The 13,268-nt window shown below is 50.2% G+C and overlaps 1 protein-coding gene across 9 annotated transcripts in view; it reads left to right on the forward strand.

The window, feature by feature from the left end:
- Positions 1-13,268, forward strand: part of DYSF (dysferlin) — a 1,254,081-nt gene that overhangs the window by 119,931 nt on the left and 1,120,882 nt on the right. For 4 of the 9 annotated variants that reach the window (XM_069632294.1, XM_069632295.1, XM_069632292.1 and 1 more), the window contains exon 1: positions 12,757-13,211. The exons of 3 other annotated variants lie outside the window; for them this stretch is intronic. In XM_069632294.1, coding sequence (XP_069488395.1) covers positions 13,118-13,211 — 94 coding nt within the window. In that variant the 5' untranslated portion in view covers positions 12,757-13,117. Of the gene's footprint in view, positions 1-12,755; positions 13,212-13,268 lie in introns of those variants that run through there. 2 more of the 9 variants (XM_069632289.1, XM_069632291.1) reach the window with 1 other exon arrangement.

Here is a 13,268-nt window from a genome sequence, read left to right on the forward strand (position 1 = left end):
TATTAAAAATGACTTCCCTATAAAGTTATGCTGCCGAAGTAAATTACAACAAAGCAATTTACTTTGGCGAAAAAAAGTATATGATGGGCACATATGAGATGAGTAGACGCCACTCTCCTGTTTCCCCTCCCCTCGGCTAAACGCGGACGAGGACTTTTCCAGAGAGGCTGAGGGCGTTTCAACAGAGTTCATTAGACATAGAAAAGCACGACATGTGACTGCATCTGCCCAAACCCTACACGCTTTAGGAAGGCACATACGTGACCACTTTCACACTGTACTGTAGCTGGTAAGATAGCTCAGCGGGTTGAGCGCTCACTGCTGCGATCTATGTGTGATCTGCAGGTCGCAGGTTTGAATACCGGCAAGGGCAACTCGGCCTTTCATCCTCCTGAGGTCGATGAATGAGTACTAACTTCGGTTGGGATGATAAATGTATGCAAGTATGTTCTCTGTAAAGTGCTTTGACTTAAGGCGCTATATAAATAAATCATTATCATTACTGGAAGATATTAGGCGTCATGGGCTTCACTATGTCTCTCACTCCTCAACACTCCACTCAACAACGACAGCAGATACCGTGCTCTCTAGCTCTCTCTGTCCCCACAGAAAGTGGTCTCATCTCTTACACCTTTGCTGTAGAGGCAGAGTGTGGTTTCACGCTTTTCAAGGGATCTCCCAATACGCAAGTTCTTCCAAGAGGTCAATATAGGATGGGAATGACCCGTCCCATTCTTGTGGACTTGGAGGCAGCCCACCTGTTGGGATGTCTTCTGATTTCCAAACATCCTCCTCCTAGCAAGTTCATCAGAAGAGCCTTGCACTCTATGTCCCACACAGAGTCCTCACACCCATCCCTCTATACTCCCTCAGACAGGTGATGCTGCCGAGGAACGGGAGTGATTTTCCATCCTGGGGCCTCATTAAGACTGTGGCGGTATCCCCTTTGAGTGGAATTATCCTTACCACATGCGGTAAGCAGGCATTAACTTGAAGGCTCTGCATGGTTTATGCCAACCCTTCATTTGTTTCGCATTTTGGAGTCTCATAGGAGTTAATTGGGGATGGCATATTACCACATATAGTAAGCATATTACCTTGTCACAGCCTACAACAATGCACGTTGGCTAGTATCGCTCCAGTTGGAACTCTGCACCTCTGTGTATCCACACATAGACACTCGCCCAGCAAAGTCTTAGCTCCAGATGGAACTTTAATGCTAGCAAATGCATATTCTGAACTTCCATCACCATGTACTACCCTGTACTATGCGTCTCTGGCATGGATATATACTTACATAGCTTCTGCACGTGCAGACAGGATACAGTTATAGATACCTAATACATAGAGTAATCTGATTGCAATCCACACCTATTGCCTAGATACTCACAGGATTGTCTCATTTGATCCTAGCCTCGTTTGTATGCATGCTTCTTATAGAGCTACAGATGCATTGTAAATGTACCCTCTCGCCTACATAGCATCACTACATGTCCTGCCTTAAGGTAGCTATATGTTGCATTCTAGACACTGCTGGATTGTCGCATCTAGGTGCCCCTTATGCTATGTATTTTAGTCACTGTTCAATTGCCACATTTAGGTGCCTTTATCCTTTGCATTTCAGTCACTGTTGAATTGTCGCATCTAGGTGCCCTTATGCTATGTCTTTTAGTCACTGTCAAATTGCCACATTTAGGTGCCTTTATCCTTTGCATTTCAGTCACTGTTGGATTGTCGCATATAGGTGCTCTTATGCAATGTATTTTAGTCACTGTTAAATTGCCACATTTAGGTGCCTTTATCCTTTGCATTTCAGTCACTGTTGGATTGTCGCATCTAGGTGCCCTTATGCTATGTCTTTTAGTCACTGTTCAATTGCCACATTTAGGTGCCTTTATCCTTTGCATTACAGTCACTGTTGGATTGTCGCATCTAGGTGCCCCTTATGCTATGTATTTTAGTCACTGTTCAGTTGCCACATTTAGGTGCCTTTATCCTTTGCATTTTAGTCACTGTTGGATTGTCGCATCTAGGTATTATCTGTTAACTTCATCGACTACCCACACAGCCTAACTCACCAGCCTGGTGTTTTGCGTTGAGAGTCATGAAGATATAGGAGACCTCCGTCCCCAAGTGCCGCACAGGGAGAATCACTAATTCACTCCCTGTGCAACCTTTGAGGCCACATGTGGAGAAGATCCGGAGCCGGAACCAAAGTACTAGGAACCCCAAGGAAACTGTGAAAAAAGGCAATGATTATATACCAAGCAGACAGGATACTACATGTATTAGTCAGAAGGCAATCAGAGTCTTACCGAGGATTTGATGAAAGGGATGGTGAACCTGAACGGGAGGATGGTTCCGGGACTCACGTAGGCAAAGGACCCAACCTAAGGGATAGGTCCGGATGGTCTTCGCCAGTCTCCACCTGGAGAGTGTCTGTATTGTAGAAGGGCCCCAGGTAATCAGATCACAGCCACCAACTGGGAAGTGAGACCAACCGTGCAGAGGTGCAATCAGGGAGGCCCAAGAGAGGTCCGTTGAGCAGAAAAAAGGTCTGAAGCCAGGAAGAGCCATCCGAACCAATGGAAGAACAAAAAAGCACGATCCAGAGGAAGTCCGTAGTTCAGTCCGGGGTCAGGAGCCGTAATGAGCAGAAGAGCCGACGTAGCAATAGCCGAGCGCGATCCACAAGAAGTCCAGAAAACAAAAGCTAGGTCCAAGGAAGCCAGGTAAGCAACACGGGTAAGCAAGCCAAACAGAGTCTCCAAGTAAACCAGCTGTGAAGCGTGGTGTACAGGCACTGCACCGTTTAAACACCGTCTTCTTCCTGGTCACATGACACTAAACGGAGTCACGTGACCGCGAACCTGGGGCACATGACCGTGTAATCGAGTCACGTGATCGGGCCACAACGATACGAGCGAGTGTGTTACTGCTCGAGCGGTGGCCTAATCTCCATGGCAACTGCCAATGGAGAAACGGCCGCAACCGCGACTGTAAGGCGTATGGCGTTTGTCTTGCCAGCGCGCGAGCCAAACTGGGTTGCCTGCGTGAGCCCCGGGAGACAGGTGAATGGGAGAGACGGGTTACAAGACTGGGTGACGGGACATGGCCGGAGGAACGACCCGAAGGCATGACAGAGCCCCCCCTCAAAGGCCCACGACCCCGTGGGCAGGAAGGATGCTCCCGATGAAACCGAGCAACCAACCGGGGGGCATGGACATCCGAGGCAGAGACCCAGGTACGTTCCTCCGGACCAAAACCCAACCAATCGACCAGGTACTGCAGGCGACCCCGAAGGAAACGGGACCCCAGAATGTCCGAGACCTCGAAAACATCAGGCGCATCCAGGGAAACAGGGGCAGGAGAGGGGCGAAGACGTGTCGAGGACGGGCAGGGTTTGAGGAGGGAGGTATGGAACACAGGATGTACCCGCCAAGAGGAAGGGAGAACTAGGCGATAGGCCGCCGGATTGATGACTCGGGAAACAACATAAGGACCCACAAAACGGGGCAACAGTTTGCGACAGCCTTTCAAGCGGAGATGTCGGGAGGACAACCAAACCCGGGAACCAACGGGATACAAAGGGGCCATGGTACGCCTAGCGTCTGTGGAGGCCTTCATGGATGCCTGTGCCTCCTGCAGATGAACGAGGACCTGGGCATGGAGGGCTGACATATCCCGAACGCAGGCTGCTGCGGCAGGGTTCTCGGTGGGTGAAATGTCGGGGACAGGGAGGACTCTGGGATGTTGGCCATACATGGCGTAGAACGGAGAGAAACCAGTGGAAGAGTGTGTAGCATTGTTGTAGGCGAATTCAGCATAACGTATGTTCTGCAACCAGGTCGATTGTTGTTGCAGCATCAAACAACGCAGATATTGTTCCATGGACTGATTTGTTCTCTCGGTCTGGCCATCGGTTTCTGGGTGGTATGCGGAGGAGAACCGTGCATCGATACCTAGCAGAGCGGTCAAGGCACGCCAGAAACGGGATGTGAACTGAGAGCCTCGATCGGACACAAGGACAGAGGGAAGGCCGTATAGACAGAAAATGGTATCAAAGAAGAGCTTGGCCAAGGTAGGGGCAGACGGGATACCATGACAAGGGATGAAACGGGCCATCTTGGTGAAGACATCGACCACTACCCATACAGTGTCGTAGCCCTGGATCCTGGGTAAATCGGTTACGAAATCCATGCTCAGGGTGTGCCAAGGCTTTGGTGGCATGGGTAAGGGTCGCAGAAGCCCCAATGGACGACCCCTACGATGTTTGCCCTGAGCACAGACTGAGCATGAGTCTACGTAACAGCCCACGTCACGTCTCATGGAAGGCCACCAACACCAGCGTTTCAAGAGGTCCAAGGTACGGGCCTGGCCCGGGTGACCGTTGATCGGGGCGTCATGGGACCACTCCAGGGCTAGGTTTCTGGTGTCAGTGGAAGGGAGAAATAGGCGGTCCTGTACATACGGCAGACCGTTGTGATAAGTGGGATCCCATTCCGACAGCTGATCGGGGTGCTTTTGAACACAAGAACGAATCTCTTCTAGTAGTGCCAGAGGGGGTGTACATGTGCAGACAACATGCCTCCGGGGTAAGAGCGTGTCAGGAAACACCGGTAACGAAACCCCCCCAGGGGAGCGAGACAAACCGTCGGCCTTGCTATGCTCTGAACCAGAGCGATGTTTAATCTGGAAGTCAAAAGCGGCGAAGAACAGGTGCCATCTGACCTGTCTACTGTTTACGCATTTCAGGGCTGCCAGGTCTTGCAAGTTCCTGTGGTCTGTGTATACCGTAACCTTATGTTTGGCCCCCAACAGGTGATGACGCCAGGTTCGGAAGGCGTCCATTACCGCCAGTAGCTCTTTTTCGGTTACGGTATAGTGGGTTTCTGCGGGGCTGAACTTGCGTGAATGGAAGGCTACAGGATGAAGCCGCCCTGTAGAGGGACAGGCTTGTGACAGGATTGCCCCCAATGCAAAAGAAGAGGCATCAGCCTCAACGACGTAAGGCTGGTCAGGGTCGGGGTGCTGGAGCACAGGGGCAGTGGTAAAGGCGTTCTTCAACGCCTCGAAGGCCTGCTGGTGTATCTACTGCCACTTGAATGGAACAAGAGGACTGGTAAGGGACGTGAGAGGTGACACGAGAGAAGAGAACCCAGAGATAAAGCGCCGATAAAAATTAGCGAAACCCAAGAAGGATTGCAAGGTCTTTAGGGTCTTTGGTGTTGGCCATTCGAGGATCGCCCGTACTTTGGTGTGATTCATGGCCAGACCACCAGGTGTGATGTTAAACCCTAGGAATTCCACGTTAGTCACATGGAACAAACATTTTTCGGGTTTAACAAACAACGAGTGTTTTTGCAGCCGGGACAACACTTCTCGTACATGTTGTATGTGTTCTTTCAGAGTGTGAGAGAAGACGAGTATATCATCAAGATACACCACCACAAACGTGTCCAATATGTCCGAGAAGATGTCGTTCATGAAATGCTGAAAAGTGGCCGGGGCGTTGCATAGGCCGAAGGGCATGACCGTATACTCATAAAGGCCATACCGCGTACAGAAGGCGGTCTTCCATTCGTCTCCCTTTCGGATGCGGACGAGGTTATAGGCCCCCCGCAAATCCAACTTGGTATATATGGAGGCATGGGTTAACCGGTCCAAAAGAGGAGAGATGAGTGGAATCGGGTAGCGGTTCTTAACCGTGACGGCATTGAGCCGACGATAATCCACACAAGGACGAAGGTCGCCCTCTTTTTTAGGCACAAAGAATATGGGGCTAGCTGCAGATGACTTAGACGGTCGTATGTGACCCAGACGCAGCGCTTTATCGATGTACTCCTTAAGAGTCAGGTCCTCCGATAGGGACAAAGAATAGATGCGGCCTGAGGGTACCAAGGCCCCGGGAACCAAGTCAATCGGACAGTCATAGGGGCGGTGAGGAGAGAGTACTTCAGAGGAGCCCTGATCGAATAGCGTTCTGTAATCCTGATAAACCACAGAGATGTGAGTGGTGACTAAACCCACTATATGCGAGGCAGGGGGAATGTCGTCCCCCAGTATCGAGAGTTGGGCAACAGCACCAAGAGCTAATGCTGGGGTGTCTGCCTCTCTGTCCACAGGGAGGCAGAAGTTTTGACAGAGCTCGGATTCGAAATGTATGTGTCCCGTTCCCCAATCGATATGCGGGTTGTGTTCCCGTAACCAAGGCATTCCTATTATGACGCCGAACTGAGGCATGGATATCAAATCAAAGTGGAGGGTTTCCTTATGGACTGATTGGATGGTCAGGACGAGGGGGGTGGTCTGTTGCTTAATGGGACCAGAAGCAAGTTCTGTCCCGTCGACTGCTTGAACCGGTTCGGGTCGGGGTTTGTTGATCAGAGGTAGGTTCAGTGTCTGGGCTAGAGTGATATCAATATAGTTCCCGGAGGCCCCGGAATCAATAATGATCTGCACGGAGTGGATGATACCAGGGGCAGGCTGTATGGTGGCTTCTACTTGAATAGGCCTGATTCGACCAAACGATGGAGTGAGATTCGGGGAAGGGCATGGAGAACTCGATCCTACCCCCGTATCTAGGATCGAGCTGGATGAAAACCCTGTTTCTTGGGTCTGGGTCTCCGGGGACACTCCTTCCCAAAATGCGCCCCCAAGCCGCAGTAAAAGCAGGCGTTCTCAGCCCTTCTGCGCTCCCTCTCTCGAGAGGTGATGGGACTCCTAACACCCCCTATTTGCATAGGCTCACCGGTGGACTCAGAGGAAGACGACGAGATGGCAGAGCTGGCAGTCTGGGAAAACCCGGCCTCAGCCCTGCGTTCAGAGCGCCGTGCGTCCACTTGGAGAGCCAAGTCCACCAGGGCCGGGAACTGAACTGGTAGAGACGGTACCATAGCCAAGGCGTCTTTCATAGGGCTGCTTAGCCCTCTATAGAACACAACCGATCTTTTGCTTTCGGGCCATGAGGTCTCTGCTGCCAGTTGGTTAAATTGTGTAATGTACTCAATGAGGGAGCCCTTACCCTGGGACAGGTCCAGCAGTTCTAGATCATGGGATTGTGCTTTATACCTGGTGTCGAATACTCGGGACATCTCTGATACTAACTGGTCGAAATCATAGAGGGCAGGATGATCGGTTTCTAACAGCGGGTTTGCCCAAGCAGCAGCCGTGCTGGCTAGGTGAGATAGAGTGAATGCCGCCTTGGTGGTAGGATCAGGAAAAGCAAGGGGTCGACACAGAAAGTGCAACTTACACTGGTTAAGGAAAGTCCTAAACTTCCTCGGGTCCCCATGGAACTTTTCTGGGGCAGCCAAAGGAAAGGGAGAGGGCAGGACCACCGGAACGGGAGCCGAGGGAGTCGGGATTGGGTGTGCAAGGGATACCGGTGCTGGAGTGGCATCTCCGAGCTCCGGGTCCGCGGGAAAGGGATGTTGGGCGCTCTGTAACAGGTCAAGACGCTGATGGACTGCTGTATTAGCAGCCACCATGTCGGCCCGTAGTACCGTGATTGCTTGGATGACAGCGGCCAGGGGGTCTTCAGCGGCACCCTCCATATCTTACACGACAGGCTTCACAGTCTGTTTTGCGTTGAGAGTCGTGAAGATATAGGAGACCTCCGTCCCCAAGTGCCGCACAGGGAGAATCACTAATTCACTCCCTGTGCAACCTTTGAGGCCACCGGTGGAGAAGATCTAGGAACCCCAAGGCAACTGTGAAAAAAGGCAATGATTATATACCAAGCAGACAGGATACTACATGTATTAGTCAGAAGGCAATCAGAGTCTTACCGAGGATTTGATGAAAGGGATGGTGAACCTGAACGGGAGGATGGTTCCGGGACTCACATAGGCAAAGGACCCAACCTAAGGGATAGGTCCAGATGGTCTTCGCCAGTCTCCACCTGGAGAGTGTCTGTATTGTAGAAGGGCCCCAGGTAATCAGATGACAGCCACCAACTGGGAAGTGAGACCAACCGTGCAGAGGTGCAATCAGGGAGGCCCAAGAGAGGTCCATTGAGCAGAAAAAAGGTCTGAAGCCAGGAAGAGCCGTCCGAACCAATGGAAGAACAAAAAAGCACGATCCAGAGGAAGTCCGTAGTTCAGTCCGGGGTCAGGAGCCGTAATGAGCAGAAGAGCCGACGTAGCAATAGCCGAGCGCGATCCACAAGAAGTCCAGAAAACAAAAGCTAGGTCCAAGGAAGCCAGGTAAGCAACACGGGTAAGCAAGCCAAACAGAGTCTCCAAGTAAACCAGCTGTGAAGCGTGGTGTACAGGCACTGCACCGTTTAAATACCATCTTCTTCCTGGTCACATGACACTAAACGGAGTCACGTGACCGCGAACCTGGGGCACATGACCGTGTAATCGAGTCACGTGATCGGGCCACAACGATACGAGCGAGTGTGTTACTGCTCGAGCGGTGGCCAAATCTCCATGGCAACTGCCAATGGAGAAACGGCCACAACCGCGACTGTAAGGCGTATGGCGTTTGTCTTGCCAGCGCGCGAGCCAAACTGGGTTGCCTGCGTGAGCCCCGGGAGACAGGTGAATGGGAGAGACGGGTTACAAGACTGGGTGACGGGACATGGCCGGAGGAACGACCCGAAGGCATGACACCTGGTCACTTTACACTACCACAGGAAGCATCTACCCTGCATGACTACTACCCACCCAACTAAGTGATAGCTTTGCATAATGTCAAGCCTATTCAGTATCTACTGTATCATGGCCACTGCTACACTCCTTGTCACCAGTAATCAGGTCGGCACCACAGGGGTCCCCCATATGGACCTGTACCCCTCTCACTCATATCAACAGACATAGTTACTAACACTCATGTCTACTCTGATTTAAAATACCAAGCTCTGCTAGGACCATTAGCCTACGCCTCCCAGCCTAGCTCCACTTACGATAGAAACAACAAACTACGTGCTAGACTCAACAAACTTCCACGAGATACCTGGACGACTCCTCCCTCTTACAAAATGTGAGACGAAACACTAGAATGATAAGGAATGCAATGCTTCCAATATCACCCTAGCCTCAATGAACCCACAAACATCCAAATCTAAGACAAAATCTAGTGCTAAAAGTACTCCAAATCTTACAGGACCTAAAGAGGAAACCAAGGATCACTCCTACAAAGGAGCGCTTCTCAATGCTAGGTCATTAGTTGCCCATTCCCTTGATATAGCTGATTTAATCACTGAGGCGAATTTGGACTTCATTGCAATAACCGAGACCTGGCTACACAAGGCAGCAGGCCCTTCACTCATGTTGGCCATCCCTGACGGCTACACTATATGTAGGCAAGACCGAGAGGGCACCCACGGAGGTGGAATTGCCATCATTTCCAAATCGAATCTATCGCTAAGGCTAGCCCCTTCCCAAACCTATCAATCTTGTGAAGCCCTCACTGCCAAACTCCTTATAAACAACACTCAATCCTTAACCATTCACCTAATTTATAGACCTCCAGGCCCGCTTGGGACCTTTAAAGAGGATCTGCACAAGCTACTAACCAACAGTGCTAAAACCACTTCACAACTGCTGGTACTAGGGGATTTTAACCTAGGATTTAATGACCAAGCGGACGTGCACGCCTTGACCATTGACAACGCTATTAACTCCCTAGGATTCTCCCAAAAAGTTAACAATCCCACCCATATGAAAGGCAGAATATTAGACTGGGTCGCTGACTCAAACTGGACAGCAGCCATCTCGTCTATCTCGTCTATCTCGTCTATTTCGTCTATCTCGTCTATCTCGTCTATCTCGTCTATCTCGCCATTACCATGGACTGACCAGACATTTGGATTCTGCCGCTCACTTCTCCACCCAAGCCTTCAGATGGATAGAATCCTTTCTGAGTGAGAGAACTATGAGAGTTTTTTCCCCATCGGCAGCATCAGACCCTACACCTATCACATGTGGAGTCCCTCAGGGATCCTGCGTCTCCCCTACTCTGAACAATATTTTCACCAAACCTCTGTTCGATGATCTGGACAATCTAGGTATCACCTACACTAACTACGCAGATGATACACAGATTCTCCTCCCGCTTTCTGGGGATCATAGCAGGGACAGGGAGTTGGTGAACAGAGTGTATCTTATCATTCAGGCATGGCTACTCATGGTCTCTGCCTGAATGATGATAAGACAGAGCTGATTATTCTGGGCACACAAGCCAACATCACCAAATTGGGCCCGGACTACTCAGCTTTCAGCATTGATGGAAATGTTATCAAAGTCTCGAGGGAAGTAAAAACACTCGGTTTTTACCTTGATTCTACCATGTCTTTCACCAAACAGGTCAATTCCCTCGCCTCTACCACAGCCGACACCTGCAAACTGATAAGAGCAGGTAAGCCCTTTTTATCCAATAACAGTTGTCTGATCCTGGCGAGAGCCTTAATACTTTCCCGACTTGACTATTGTAATGCCCTCTATAGTGGTGCCAACAAAGCCACTATCCAAAGACTCCAAACTTTACCTAACAATGCTCTCAGAGCTGCACTTGGCATAAAGAAGAGGGAGCACATCTCCTCTATTAGGCGGCAACACAAATGTCTCTCCACTGATAACAAAATCCATCTAAAAATGATCTCCTTGACCCATAAGGCTCTTAATAATGCTGCTCCTAGTTACCTGACAGACAAAATAAAAAGAAAAACATCCAATAGACCTATGAGACTTGCCAACTCTAACTGCCTGGTAGTACCCAGACTTAGACTTGCCAAAATCGGTGGCACTAGCCTCCCTGTGAGAGCTGCTAACTTGTGGAGCGCTCTGCCACCCAACCTAAGAGTAGACCAACCTTTTTCACACTTCAGAAGGAACTTCATTAAACACATTAATGCTAACAATGCCTAGACACCTGTAATGACCCCCTCGCACGCTCAGCCCCACTCAATGTACATAGTTGTTATTAGCTACCCCCATTATGTTTATAACTGCTAATATTGTATGTACACTACTGTTCATCATATAGTTTCCCCTGGTAATCTCTCTAAATAGATTGTAAGCTGGCAATTGTACATTCATGTAATATTGTTATATTGTAAATCTATTCATGTAACATTGAAAGTCTCGCATTTACTTTCTGCTGCGCCCGGTAACCTTTGGGTCTGGAGCGCATTATAATTAAATAAACATAAACAATTACTACATGTGGTAATATTGTATGTGATAAGGGTTTTGTGTGAAAAAAAAATCCTCTGCACAAAACGAGGTATGTGAGTTTCAGAAAAAAATCTCTTCATTTGGTTGTGTGCTCAAATTAAATTTTAGATCACCAATGAGGTTCCTCTGACATATAAGTGACTACCTCAGTCTGACATATAAATGACTACCTCAGTCCTACTGGCCACCACTACTGTTTCTCCAGAGGCGTTTCCCACTGGACCATACCATGTTCACTGCTCACTTGCGCTCCAATGCGCAAACATATGCACCTTAGTTTCGCATTACAACAGGATTCCTTTCAGGTGTTTAATTGCATTCTCTTTTGCAATCTACACTACATAATTGCCCCCCTGAGTCGTTACATTTCATTCACATGAGAAGAAAAAGTATTCGGTACGAGCTGAATAACAAGAAACGATTTGGTCAGAGCTAGAAAGATTTTTTCAGACAGAATTCACCTGAAAACTTACTCGAATCTGAAGTTCTGCACATCCCTAGTCCTACGCATCCTTGTATGCTTGAAGCGCAGTGGTCATGTCGCGCTCTGAAACACTTGTGTACGAGCGCAATATAAATAAAATATAGTTTCATTTCATTGCACCCTAGTTAAAACATGTATACAATTGCAATGCCAGGCTGTACCAAGCCCAAAAGGCTGCACCTCTTACTCAGAGTCCTGCAAGTTTGACTCTCCAGATGTTTTGGACTTCAACTCTCATTAGCTCTCGGCAACACAGTCAAGGGTGAAGGATCATGGAAGTTGTAGCGCAAACATCATCCGCGCCACAGTTTGCAGACCCATGTTGCATTAGATGATGTATGTATGTGACTTAATATATTCCGATGGGCAAATACGGGTGCACAGGGCATGGTATGGCAGCAAATGGGCACATGTGCAGTGCTGGCATTGGGACGGATTTTCCCGGATCCGGCGTCTTCCCGGATCCGGGGACATTCATTTGCACCCTTCATTTATTTTAGTGACCTCGGACTGCTTTAAACTGTGGCAAAGCCAGGATTCTTAGGCTCAGAGGCGGGGCACCTCCCCACAAGACTACTTGATGTAAGAACTCTGTGAAATTGCTTTGTTAAGATAGTTCTGAAATCGGGACTATTTAACGACAGCTTTTTAAGTTTAAAAGGTGTGCACCTTTTATACTTTGCGGACAACATTATAGTACACGTCCCTTCCTTGGGTTATTGTCCAGGTGTTCATGATTAATCTTCTGAGAGGCAAATGTTTATATGGGGCAGGGGGTGGGGGCATGAGAATAAATGCCCCTCCCCCCATCTCCCTCGCCCCCCCCCCCCCTAGTTACCTGGGTTTATGGAGGTTGGGTCTGGGTATCAAAAATTGTACTAAGCACTTGGCGTTGTGCAGTATCTGGCCATGGGATGGCTATAGCTGGAAACACGGGAGTGGCGAACGGAATACATGTGCTACTTTTGAAGTTTGCCGGGGTGTGAAGCGACACAGTGCTTAGAAGAGAGGGATTGGCGCTCTGGGCGGGTTGGAAATACAGATCTGGCGGCATCCAGGCACTGCAGGTCAGGAATGTCTCCTTGGTGGCCTGACGGAGCCCTCGCCGCATCTTGTAGCTGGGCAGCGGAGAGCCCCTGCAGTCAGTCCCGGGGAGAGAGAAGGTGGGAGCGCAGGCAGGTCTGCCAGTCCGGGACCGCCCCGCGCATCCTCCCGCGGCTGGCAGCGCTCTCCCGGGCCGGGGGTAGGCGGGGTCTGATCCCAGCGCTGCTTCCCCCGGTGGCGGCCAGCTGCCAGAGCCCGGCTGCACCAGGTCCACTCCCTGCAACTTCTAGCGCTGCCGCCTCGCTGCCTGCGGCATCCACACTCCGGCAGCGCCCGCCACACTCCAGTCTCCTCGCCCCCTGCAGGGCCCGCGACCCCTGCAACCGCGCTGCCAGGGGCTTGAAGCATGCTGCGGTGCCTGCTGCAGCGGGCCTGCAGCTTGCCCAATGTGGAGAAGGGGGACAGGCAGAGCGACCCCGTGGTCAGCCTCAGCTTCCGAGGTGAGTGAGAGGGGGGGGAATGCCTCACTGTACACCGAGCGCAGCTCCTCGCCACAC

Source organism: Ambystoma mexicanum, chromosome 6q, assembly GCF_040938575.1.
Source record: "Ambystoma mexicanum isolate Mex_15411 chromosome 6q, UKY_AmexF1_1, whole genome shotgun sequence".
Taxonomy (NCBI): domain Eukaryota; kingdom Metazoa; phylum Chordata; class Amphibia; order Caudata; family Ambystomatidae; genus Ambystoma; species Ambystoma mexicanum.